General features: G+C 39.4%; 1 protein-coding gene across 1 annotated transcript; it reads right to left on the bottom strand.

Moving 5' to 3' along the window:
• Positions 1 to 2,306: 2,306 nt before the first annotated feature.
• Positions 2,307 to 11,369, bottom strand: SPACA1 (sperm acrosome associated 1; the record flags this gene model as incomplete). Its single annotated transcript, XM_009695415.1, is given in 5 exon segments — positions 2,307 to 2,400; positions 2,678 to 2,822; positions 10,160 to 10,295; positions 10,803 to 10,909; positions 11,268 to 11,369. Coding segments are annotated over 5 exon segments (584 nt in total), but the record flags the coding sequence as incomplete, so codon positions are not given.
• Positions 11,370 to 11,819: the final 450 nt, after the last annotated feature.

The raw sequence follows: 11,819 nt of genomic DNA, 5'->3' as shown, positions 1-11,819 counted from the left end.
GTATCTGTTACTTTTTGCTGGATTTGCTAGCAGACCATGGAAATTGAAAACCCTCAAAATATCAACCCAAGTAAGACTGGAGGTTCTTTGCAAATGTTATTAAAATACAAAATGGTTGTATAATAGTACACCTTTGCATTATTCTGGAAAAGAAATTTCTAGTTCCCTCTCTTTCAGTTATGCTACACCCTAATTACAACATGAAAGCAAGAGTTCAGAGGTCAATTGCAGAGTTGATAGCAAGGCTTCATATTTACCATATTTTCAGTAGAAACATTTTCCTGAGTAATAACAACTGGTTTTGGTTTATTTTTAAGATCAGGATTCCAGACCTAATCCCAGACTCACCACAATACGCTGTCTTTGATTGCATGGGATCAAAAACTCACCTTGAACATGTAAGCTAGTTTTGTGAACTGTAGAATTGTTATTGTCTGCTTTTTCCTTCTCTATGCATTTTCTTCTTAATGGTGCAAGATTTTTAAGTTTGTCCACCAAATGATATAAAATGACATAGCTAATAATAGTGTTACCAAAAATATCATTTCCTTTTTAAAAAAGGATATTTTTATAGAATTAAGTTTTTGAATTTTTGAATATTTGATTTTTGAATATTTGAATATTTTTGAATATGATGTTTTATTTGCAAAAATGTAAATGATCTTTTCACTAAACAGCAAACAAAATGATGTATCTCTGAAAAAATATGATAATGCTTTTTTAAGGATGTGCAGATGGTGCATTTAGAACATCTGCAGCAACAGAGGATCTGAGGAGAACAGGAATTCTTTGAGAGGATAAGTTACTACCTCCAATCTATTTTTTTTGCAATTTTTTCACAATGTTCTTTACTGAGAAGCATTCTCTGCCCTGGAGTGCTCAATATTTGGCCTCTTTTCAGAGCTTCTACTATACTCAAGAGAAAATCTTAATCATAAAATCTATTAAACATTTTAATCAGTCCACAGTCCATTTTTCAACATGTCATCATCTCAGTTTTTTTATTTGCATCAAACAATGTTTCTTTACACAAACAGAAAGCACCTTCATAAACAAGATAGTCATGTAATGGAGGAGGGTTAGAGAAGGCCAGCAAGGATGGTCAGAAGTATGGTACAGTTTGGTAGTTTTAAGATGAAGAATTGCTAAGTAATCATGCACTTTTCAATCCAGAAAGAAAATAGCCAGGGAATATGTCAGAGGTCTAAAAGGCAGTCCCTTTCAGGGAGAGGACAGCATGGATTGACAGCTCACTGCCTTTTCAAGAAGTAAAGTGTGACAAATGAAGCTAGCAGGAAGTGGGTTCAAGCCGGGCAGAAGATGCGGTTGCACTGTGGATCCTCTTGCCATAGGATGTTTTCTGTGACAGATGCTTACACAGGTACAAGCAGTCACTGAACAAAGCCATGGAAAAGAAATCAGTTCAAGATTGCTAACTGCTTAGAAATTGCATCTGGTTTAGAAAACCTGAAAATGCCTGGAAGTTGGAGGAGTACATGTGGAAAGCATCATACAACCTTGTCTTGTTTCTGTACTCTCCCCTAGACATCCTTTTTTGTCCACTGATACGATTACAGAGGTAGATGAATCCCTGGTCTGACCCTATGGGGCTACTCTTCTGTTCAGATATTTTGGTCCCCTTGATGGCAGAAATAGTTACATGTGCAAATGTGCACGTAAAAATTTAATGAAATTTATGAAGCAACTTTTAATGATCTTCCGTACCATTACATATCCTTCCATGTGTCAAGAAGAAATTGGATTATAGTGATTATATAGTAGGTGCTGCGCTTGACGATCATCAAGGAGATAAGGAGCACTTTACAAAAAATGGTCTCTGCCTAGACTATATGCCATCTAGTCTAGATTACCATCTTCACAAAATTAAGATATGTTAAATACATCATTTTCAACAACCTCACAAAAATCTGGCTTTCATTCTCCAGTTCAGAGGTGCTCAGGCTATTAAACTACCTGGGGAATGATGTCCACCTTAAAATGGAGGTATTTTTACCCATTTCACTTAAAGTCCAGTAATCCAAGACAGACAATGAACTGTAAAAAGTACTTCTTAAAACCAGTATTTCAGACATATTTTAATATTTATATCGTATTTCTATGTAATCCTTTTTTTTTTTTTCCCTAATTCTGTTCATGCAGTCCTGGAAGGACTTATGTACTTCACCCGCTGTGAGTGAGGGCTCTGTCACTCCTTGTATTATGGGTAATGCAGATGGTGAGAACTGTAGCTGCAGGTGGACTCCAATTCCTCGAAAGGCCAATGTGGACCCTGACAGGGACACTATTTATTCCATCTCACACAGGGATCTTTTGTTGGTCAGCTTCTTGTCTTGGTTGTCTGGCCAAGATTTTGATTTCCAAATAGATTTTACAACAGCCCTGAAATGGAAAAAAGAATTACACAAAAACATACCTTTAAGTAGGTTTACATAAATTGCTCTGAATCATTCCCTTCCCATCCACAATCACTGTAACTGCTTTGTAAAGTACTTCTTTCCAATCTCCAGAAGCTTGTTCCTGTTTTCTCTACTGGCAACACAAATATTAAACTACAGAGAAACTTAAATAGTTCACCTCAGTTCATGTTTGTCATCAGTTTTGATGGTGATATTTTGATCAAATAAAGCATAAATCACATTGCATGTTGTCCACCTACCAGTGAAGAATCATCAAGATCATGACAAAGATCACACCAACAGTCACAACGATTTCAGTTATCAGGCAAAAGACCAGAATGGCATCTATCATTGTTCTCCTTGATTGCCCTGTTCCTCTTCTCCTTGATTTTTTTGTTTGCATTTCTGAAGAAAAGAAATACACGGTCATTATTATGTTCAAATTTTCAAATTATTCAGCATTTAACCCAATGGACAGGACTGAAAAGGAGCAAGGCTTCATTATTTACTATCTGACATCTTTCACAACCTTCATGCCTTTACTCTATCAGCAAAAGTTAGAACAGTAACATACCTTCTTTACAAAAGCATGTCTAACAAAGGAAGATGCAAAGAAATGGAGATCAAGGCACGTGGAGTGGGATACATGTCACTTAACAGTCGTGAAACACAAAGAACTGCAATTCCTAAAGACAAGGAAAAAATTAGAGGGAAAAGTATCTGTTTGGTACATGTTAAGAATGACTAATATAACAATACTTTTGCTTTAAGAAAGGCTTTAATGTAAGATTTCAAGACACATCCACATAAGATACGTGAACGATAAAGACAGAAGAAATACCACAGGCTGTCTGCCGCTCGAGGCAGGCTGACCTCTTTGTTCTGTGCCTGGTACCAGGTGCTCTGTCACCCAGGGCTGAAGCAGCAAGGTACCACCGTGCTACAGAAGAATTCTAACAATGGAAATTGATGCAATAATAATCATAATAATGAAGCCAAAAGAGAGTATGTTAACAAAAGACCGGATTCAAGGACTTAAGTGCTGCTTTTCAGTTCTGTGTCTCTATCTAGGTCTGCAAAGCCTTTATTTAAAACAAATAACCACTGAGCATGGAAAGGATTTGTTCTGCATGGCCCAGAAACACATATCGAGGAGCAGCTGTATGAAGCTGAGGAGTGAAAAATGTAGCAAGGATATCAAGTAAAAATGCATTTTGTAATGCTGCAGCCTGTTCAACCATTCACCTAAGGAAATTGAGGGCCCTACCATTACTGAGGCTGTTTCTCTAAGACCAGACGTACCAGTTAGGAGATGACTCTAACAAACAACCCAGGAAGAGTGGAAAATACTGAGGATGGTCAACCAACTTTCTCCATCTTTTTTTTTTTTATATATTGGATGAAGAAATGCCTGGAAACCAAAACCAGGCACCTTCTTCTGAAATTTAATTGACCTTATTTGTTCAGCCACCTGCAACCAAATCAATGAACCATCCGGCATCTTCCCACATCCCTCCAGGTTTGACAATTTTACACAAGCCAACCCTAATTTCTCTTTCATTTTCCCTCCTGTAGTTTCTAAAACTATAAGGTGCTACCTCACTGCTGACTGGTGTGCAAAATTCATGCTCATACTGGTAGGAATTTTGTGTAGCAGAATGACTGCAGGAAAACCATTTCTATTTCTATTTCATTTCTACTTCTATATAAGGTCCTGTGCCACTGTCCTCACTATAGTATCTAAGCAACTCTTCCATCGCATCATTTGAGTTTCATTCTCCTGCATCACAGAATTTTCGTTCTGATATTCTTAAACCACAGCTCATCTATAGGATTCTCCTGATCTTTCTGCAAGATACAGGATAGGTAAGAATGGTGAACTGGCTGAGAATATCATACATAGTAAGTCTGAATATCAGGGTTTTCATACAATGTAGAGCTACCTACTTTTAGACTAATCCACTTCACTGACTGGACTGTGTCTTTTTAGAATTACATGCAGTTGCAGGGAATGGAGGTTAATGAAAATTATCTTTGATTTTGTAATTTCATTAGTGTAATACATTTTCCCCTTGGCAAGATGTGAATTTAGAACTCTAAGAACTCTAAGTATACCTCTGTTTACAGGCTGTAACAGGAGCCTGCTGAAGAGAAAAGCAAGTTTTATGTTATCCACAGCTAATCTACTCAAGTCTTCTTCCTAGGCAAGAAATTATTCCAATAGCCAAAAACCAGAACTGCCCAAGAGACAACTTGATGGTTGGGGGATGCCTTCCAAGTAAACACGCGTGTTTAAAATGCAAGCAGGAAGCAGACGGAAAAGCAGCTTCCCAATAAGCTGGTTCACAATGAGCAAAGACCAATTCACATCAGGTGCACTTTTAAGCCCGTGACTACACTCCTGAAGTCCAGGCAACACTCCCAATTAGTGAGAATTTTGCCACAGCCAGAATATGCCTTAAAAACATCTTCAGCTTACAGTTAATGTTACAAAGATGTATTTACCAACTTTTAAAAAAAAATCTACTTAGCTTAGTAAAAGTAAGAAGACAATTCTTTTTTGAAACATGCAAAGTCTAGTTCAATGACTTTCAACTTGAAGTCTACAGCCCACTGCAGGTCTGTGGACTACTTCACTATAAAGAATGACTAAAAAAAGCACTATCATATATATTCCACAATTACATTGTAAAAGAATCCCTAAAATAGTGCAGACTCCACTAGAAATTTTCTACGGTTCTACAAACGACAGAGAAATTGATAACATATCTGACAGTTTCAAGCACATTGCCTCCAACCCTACCAAAAGTTTGGCATTCTCACTTCACCTGTTGATTATTTATATTCATATTTACTAAAAAAGGAATGCACTTAAATGAAATGCAAGGGTGGGATACTGCAGTTGGATGTAGGCACTGTTGGATCTACACTATGAAGATCCATTTATTTGTGCAAGTCTGAACAAGACAGGAAGGAAGGAAGAGAAGGAATGCTCAGATTTAGTATTAAGCTTCCACCAGGGCTTGCTGATTTGAGGCCAGCCCTGTGGCACAAACCCCAGAGTGTGCTGGCCAGGGCTCATGGAAGCCTTTTCGACCGCTCAAATGGTCCAAGCACTGCACACTCCCTCTACCCCAATCCCTGTCTGCTATGCCAATGAGGGGACAACAGGCTGGATTAAAGGAAACAGAAGTGCCATCTGTGTGGCCACTACCAGCTGCTAAGAAGCCTGACAGCTTTTTTACCTTCTTTGTGCCATCAGAACAATAGGACAGTTACTGCCTTCTTATGTGGGCCAAAAGAGATACATCGCATACCTCCCTCATACCAAGCACCAGAGCAGCATAGCAGCACATACTCTGCTGTGGTGTGGCCCAGCAACTATATTTGCATTGTATACTACCATTTAACAAAGCTGCCTTGATTGTTATGCAGTGCAGTGCACTTCTGGACCGCCCTCTGCCTTCATGGAACCCTCTCCTCTTTAAATTGCTTAAATCCAAATACATTCAGAAGCATCTGTTGCCACTACTAGCGTTTCCCTCCAGAAAATATTGGCAATACAAATCCTGACTCTGCATTCTATTCTATAGGACAGGAGGAAACGGTCTCAAGTTGCGCCAGGGGAGGTTCAGGCTCGACATTAGAAAGAACTTCTTCACTGTTAGAGTTGTTAGGCATTGGAACGGGCTCCCCAGGGAGGTGGTGGAGTCACCATCGCTGGAGGTGTTCAAAAAACGTTTAGATGTGGCACTTCAAGACATGGTTTAGTGGTCATGGTGGCATCAGGTATACGGTTGGACTTGATAATCTTTGAGGTCTCTTCCAACCATAATGATTCTATGATTCTATGATTCTATGATTCTATGATTCTATGATTCTATTCAGTCATTTCTTCAATAAGAAACAGATTCATAATAATGTAAAACATAAACATCAAGAAAGTGGAACACCTGCTTTTTGAGCACCATTTCTGCCCAAAGGAAACCCACTACTTTTGCCAGCAGCACTGTTCCTCTTCATCCTCCTCTTCCCCTGGGTTTTTTATTGAGCTGGAGTTCCTCCTAGACCATGATGTTGACTGCACAGCAGTGCTCCATCTACAAGCAGACGCTCAATCAATTGTTTATACAGTCCAGAAGCCAACAGGAGTTCTTTCCACCAGTTTTCAGATCCAGAAAGTATGTATCAGTTTGGCAGAGAGGAACAAGATTTTGCCCCTGCAGATTGTTTTTTTCTCCCTTAATATAATGGTGATCCACAGCTTTTTTTGTTTCCCCTTCTAGATTGTTTATAAGCCTTTTTCTATGTATTAAAAATGGATGGATATATGCTAATGGAAGAGAAGGATTACATATACACAGAGGAGATCCAGGCTGTTAATCTTGGGTACTGGGATTCCCCATTTCATTTCTGTGCAAATGCAAGGACAACATGGCCATGCTGATTACATGTTTGTACAGCAGCTGGTTACAGAGATGTGACTCTTCTCTCTTGAGGAAGCTCAAGCACTGAAGTCATCAGCAGAAGAGAGATGGGGACTAGAATGGCCTCTGAGACACAGAAACGCTATTGCCTCCGTCTTCTCCACAGAAGTGCCACTAGACATACACCTCACCTCGCTCTCTCTCTCATCAGAAGCATGGGGCTTGGAGCACAGCTGGGATCTCAGTAGGCTGACACCATTCACGTAGCATCCTAATGAGGATCATTCTCTACTTTTGCATTCCTCCCTTGCAGAGTCCTCCCTCCTCACAGAACTATTATTAGTAAATATGAATAAACCGCTTTCCAGCTCCAAAGTCTTCACAAAACACCGAACAACACAACAGGCGGGAGTGTGAAACAACACCCTTCAGTGTTCCAGGGTAGTGATTTAGTAAGAAGGACACACAGAAATGTCAGTTATTAAAGACAAGATTTTCCTTGCAAAGATCTCAATAATTTTTGATGAAGATAAAATACTTTTTTTTTTCCCTGTGATGTTTCTCTTGCTATAAACAACAAAGAGAACCCATAGGTCTGAACAGTTCTGAAAACAAAAGGAAGAGCCAAATTACTGAAGAGCACTCACTTATGCAAAAGGTCATTATAACTGTTCATCAAAAGGTTACTGAGAAGTGCAGTGATTACTGGTAAAGGACACATGGAAGTTCTCTGTGCATAGATTTAAAATTAACTCATACAAAGTTTTGCCACATGGCAAATACACACAAATTCCTGTGAGGTTTCACCTGCCCTTTTGCAACATGTCTTCCCTTCCTCCCACCTCACACCCCCCAAAATCTGAAGCAGAAAGTGTCACACTACGTGTTTTCAAGTGGTGGCTTTGGGGCCAGGCTTGCAGACAGTATTGCTGAATCTGGCCACTGCTGTTCAGGCAGGTAAAACATCAGAGTGCTGGAAAGAGGAGGAAGGATGAGACAAAAGCAAACACATTTGCTCCTTATCAGCTGCATTGATAATTTTTAGCTCTGCTGACAACTTCAAGGCTTTCTCTCCAGGAAAGTGCCAAGAAGAAAGGCCATCCATGGAACAAACACATTTCCACTTCCCCTGCCCCATCCTGTAGCTCTAGCATGACGAAATGTATCTCTGTGGAATAGTGAAAGGAGTGATCTAGGTCATGAGAAAGACAAAATACACAACCTTAAAGCTTATTGACTTGAGTGAGGCAGAGAGATGGTCAGAATCGCCTCAGCTGGCTTAAAAAAAAAAAAAAGTAATTTAGGAGGTAATAGAGAGGACCTGCTCCTTTCCTCACTAAACCTGATTTGTCCTTTCACCTGGTTCAAATACACCTCCCAAAACCTATACGAGCCCCTCTCCCCACATTTCAGCTTGGAGACCAGATAGATAAATGGCAAAGAAAAAGATGTTTGCTCAACAGAAAGACAGATTTTCAGGAGTAGGTAGAGAAACCATCTTGCTTGACTTGTCTCAAATTCCCCAACCCTCATCGCAAAAAGTCTTTTAATGAGGAACTAGGAAAGGCAGCATTGTACCATGGGCAGAAACGTTACCCCTTTCCAGAGTCTGAACAACACAGCAAGCCATGCTCCCAGAGCACAGAGCAGCTCTGCGAAATACAAGGCAGCAGCTAAGAAAATCTACATCCAAACACAAGGAGTCTTGCCGTATCCACTGACGCTGTCAGAAGGATCTTTCTCATTTCCTCCTGATCCTGTTGGAAAAGTAAATGCAGTCTTCTGATCTGGCTACACTTCCGACCATCCACAGAGAGCAAAACTACATCTGTATGATGAAAGTACTGGTACATTCTCAACCAAAACTTCAGCTGATAACTTCTTCTATGTACCTAATTAACAGTTAATAATTTCTAAGGTCCAAACAATGTCACTTCTGGGGAAGCAATGCCCAGAAGCTGCTTTGGGCATCTACACACCTCCATACAAAGCCAGAGGACACTGATCTGGCACTAAGCAGAACAACCCATTCTTTTCAAGCTACTTAATAAACCTTCGAGCTTGTCTTCCTCAAATTTCTGTATCGTCATAAATATTTTTTGAATTAATAAATCTCAATCCTTGTAAGAAGTTCTCAGTGGACAGGTTCTCTGTTGGGCGGTTTTCATCTGACCACTTTTCACCAAGACTACTCAGTCATAGCTTAAACACAAATGTGTCAGTCCTCCTATTGATGACTCACCAACTCAAGTCAATGGGACCACTTGCATGCTCAAACCTAAAACAGATAATGTGCTCTGCTAATTCAGGTCTCAAAACGGAAGCTTCCTCTGTACAAAAAGGAATGTAGAGAACGAATAGTGGGAGAAGGGAAAACAAAAATCTTTGGGTGTTTTGTGACTGCCAGATGGATTTAGAAAATGAATTAAAAAATTCTATATTACTGTATAATGGCAGAAAGGACCTCAATAGAGATACAGGAAACAGCCTATCTTACTGAAGAGAGAGGAAAAAAAGCAGGATTCCCAGGCCAGACAGTTTTACCCAGGTAAACAACATGGAGAGGGGGAAACATGGGGAGGGGTATCTCCAAGGATTTCTTTCTTTGTAGTCTGCCATAATTTTGCATAAGACCTGAATCTATCAGGGAAAACTTTAAATTTGGATGAGCAAGGCACTTTCACACTTTCTCTGATTAGGAAAGAGAGAGTTTCCGTGCGGCTGTTCCCATGGTTTGAGAAAATCAGCACACTGCTACCATTCCTGATGAAGTCAGCAAAAATCATTAGCAGAGGAGGTGAGAAAGATAGCACTGGGAAACTCTTTTATGATGTATTCTTTTTAATGTTAAACTTTGCTAAATCCATTGTATATAAGCGAATTCCAGATGGGCACTAAAAGAAAAGCTGAAAAGGTTGTTTTCCTGCTTCTATATTGAAGTGGAAAGGAGACTTAACTGCAGAACCCACGCTGCTGGTGCTATGTGGCTTAGTGAAGCAAAAAGAAGTCTATATTAACCAAACTGGGTGCAGTAAAAATAAGCAGGTAATAGAAAAATCTCCTTATTTTAGCCTGGATTTTTACAAAGGATAAAGAAAATACTCCTTCCTACCACAAGCAACCTCTTCATTCCCATTCTGTCATTTCCTTTTATATGTCTCTTTCATCGGCCTGCATTTCATGACAGTCATTACCACAGCGCACAAGCTCCTGCCTATATACTACTGGTGACATGCAATCTTACAAAGATTGAGTACTACATAAAAAATACAAGGCCATATCACTAGAAGACTGTAAGTGTCTCTATGACCTTACCAGTTGTTGCATAGACTGTGTATTTTACAGACACAAATATATTTCCATTTTCTTGCGTTTCACACTGGAAAGTAACTGAATGGGTATCTCTGCAAACTTCCATCATAGCTGAATCATTGGGAAGAATGTGTGCTGTCTAGCCATACGTAAAAGAGAGAAAAAAAAAAAAGGTTGTATTTTTTCAAATAGATTTGCAAAGACGAGTTGCATTGTGTCAGACACACAGAAAAGTACTTATTCTATGCCAACAGCGTTCAACCTGTCAGGACATCTTGGCCCCTGTGAAAATTCCTCCCATCTCTTCAGCACCTCCTACTTGAACAACTGGGAAGGGCAAGGTGGTTGCAACTTGCTGACATGTATGCACTCACCAGCCACTATGCCCCATTTTTCTGAAATAACAGTAAACATTACTTTCTAAAATTATTGTTTCCTGCACATAAACAGGAAATAGAAGCTGCATAAAGGAGCAAAGCCTTGTGAGTCTTTGTATTATCAACTCACCAGTGAGAGATCAGGGCTTATCTGCATTACGACAGCAAAGGAAATAAACTGCCCAGAAGTCTGTACAATTCAGATGGAGCATGTAGTAAGTACATTCAGCATGTAATTTTTCTGCACAAAGTGGGGTTCAATTACTCACCTTGTTTGGAATTAACATCTTCCAAATGTATTTAAATCAATTTTCAGGAGGTATACAAATACAAGGTATCTTCACGCAGTCAAGGCCCGCAGAAATTGCTATCCCCCCTATAGGAGGAATTTTTAATAGGTACATCATCAACTATATGAAACATCTCTGTATCGATCATAAAGTTCGTAATTCTTCAAACCACAGAATGCTACCTGGAAATTATCCTTTCCCTTAAAATTACTTAAAATACTTTTTGCTTGGTCTAATGTCTAGAATGAAGCACATAGCAGGGTATTTTGCAGAGACTTGAAATCAAGTGCACATCAGTACAGAAATGAGATCTGACACATTATTGAATTAATTAACAGGGTAATTGGAGGGTGGAATATAATCACTTCACTAACAGAAAATAAAGATGTTTCCTTTGAATCAACTTATTTGCTCTAGATTGCTGTATCACAGTTTTCCACTTACATCTGCAGTCTACTGGCCCCCGGCATTCCCCCACACGGACAATACATTTTGCTTCAGTCCCAGGGCATCCACTGGTTAACAGAACTTCTCAAATGCCAATCCCTTTGAGGGGAGAAAAAAAAATCTTTCACTCTGCATTTCTTAATTTCCTTCATATTTTGTTTTTGCTTTCTTTTTCTTTATCCAGGATGTTAATATGATGTATCTACCAAATACCAGGCAAAACAGATCTTCTTGGAATGCCTGCTAAAGCTATCCCATGTTGGTATCTAAGATTTCAAGACAACATCTACTTCTGTCAGACTCCGCACCCTAGGGAGCCAGATTCTTAGAATCATCATATGTCACAAAAAGAACTTAAAATGAATCCAAAACTTTTCTTACAGAGAAAGAATTTGAAAAGAAACTAATATATGTTCTGCAAAACAGTTAATTCACTTTACACAGCAAAGCATTCAGGCTCCTGGCCTTTAAATACTCAAATCAGATGGCACAGGGAATAGTGTACAGACTGCCAACTCAAGTCTGCCTCCAGTCTTGTGACTGTCTGAG

This window comes from Cariama cristata, unplaced genomic scaffold, assembly GCF_000690535.1.
Source record: "Cariama cristata isolate BGI_N322 unplaced genomic scaffold, ASM69053v1 scaffold44040, whole genome shotgun sequence".
NCBI lineage: Eukaryota > Metazoa > Chordata > Aves > Cariamiformes > Cariamidae > Cariama > Cariama cristata.
Note: the sequence above shows the minus strand (reverse complement) of the source record. Positions and strands in the feature narration are given on the sequence as shown.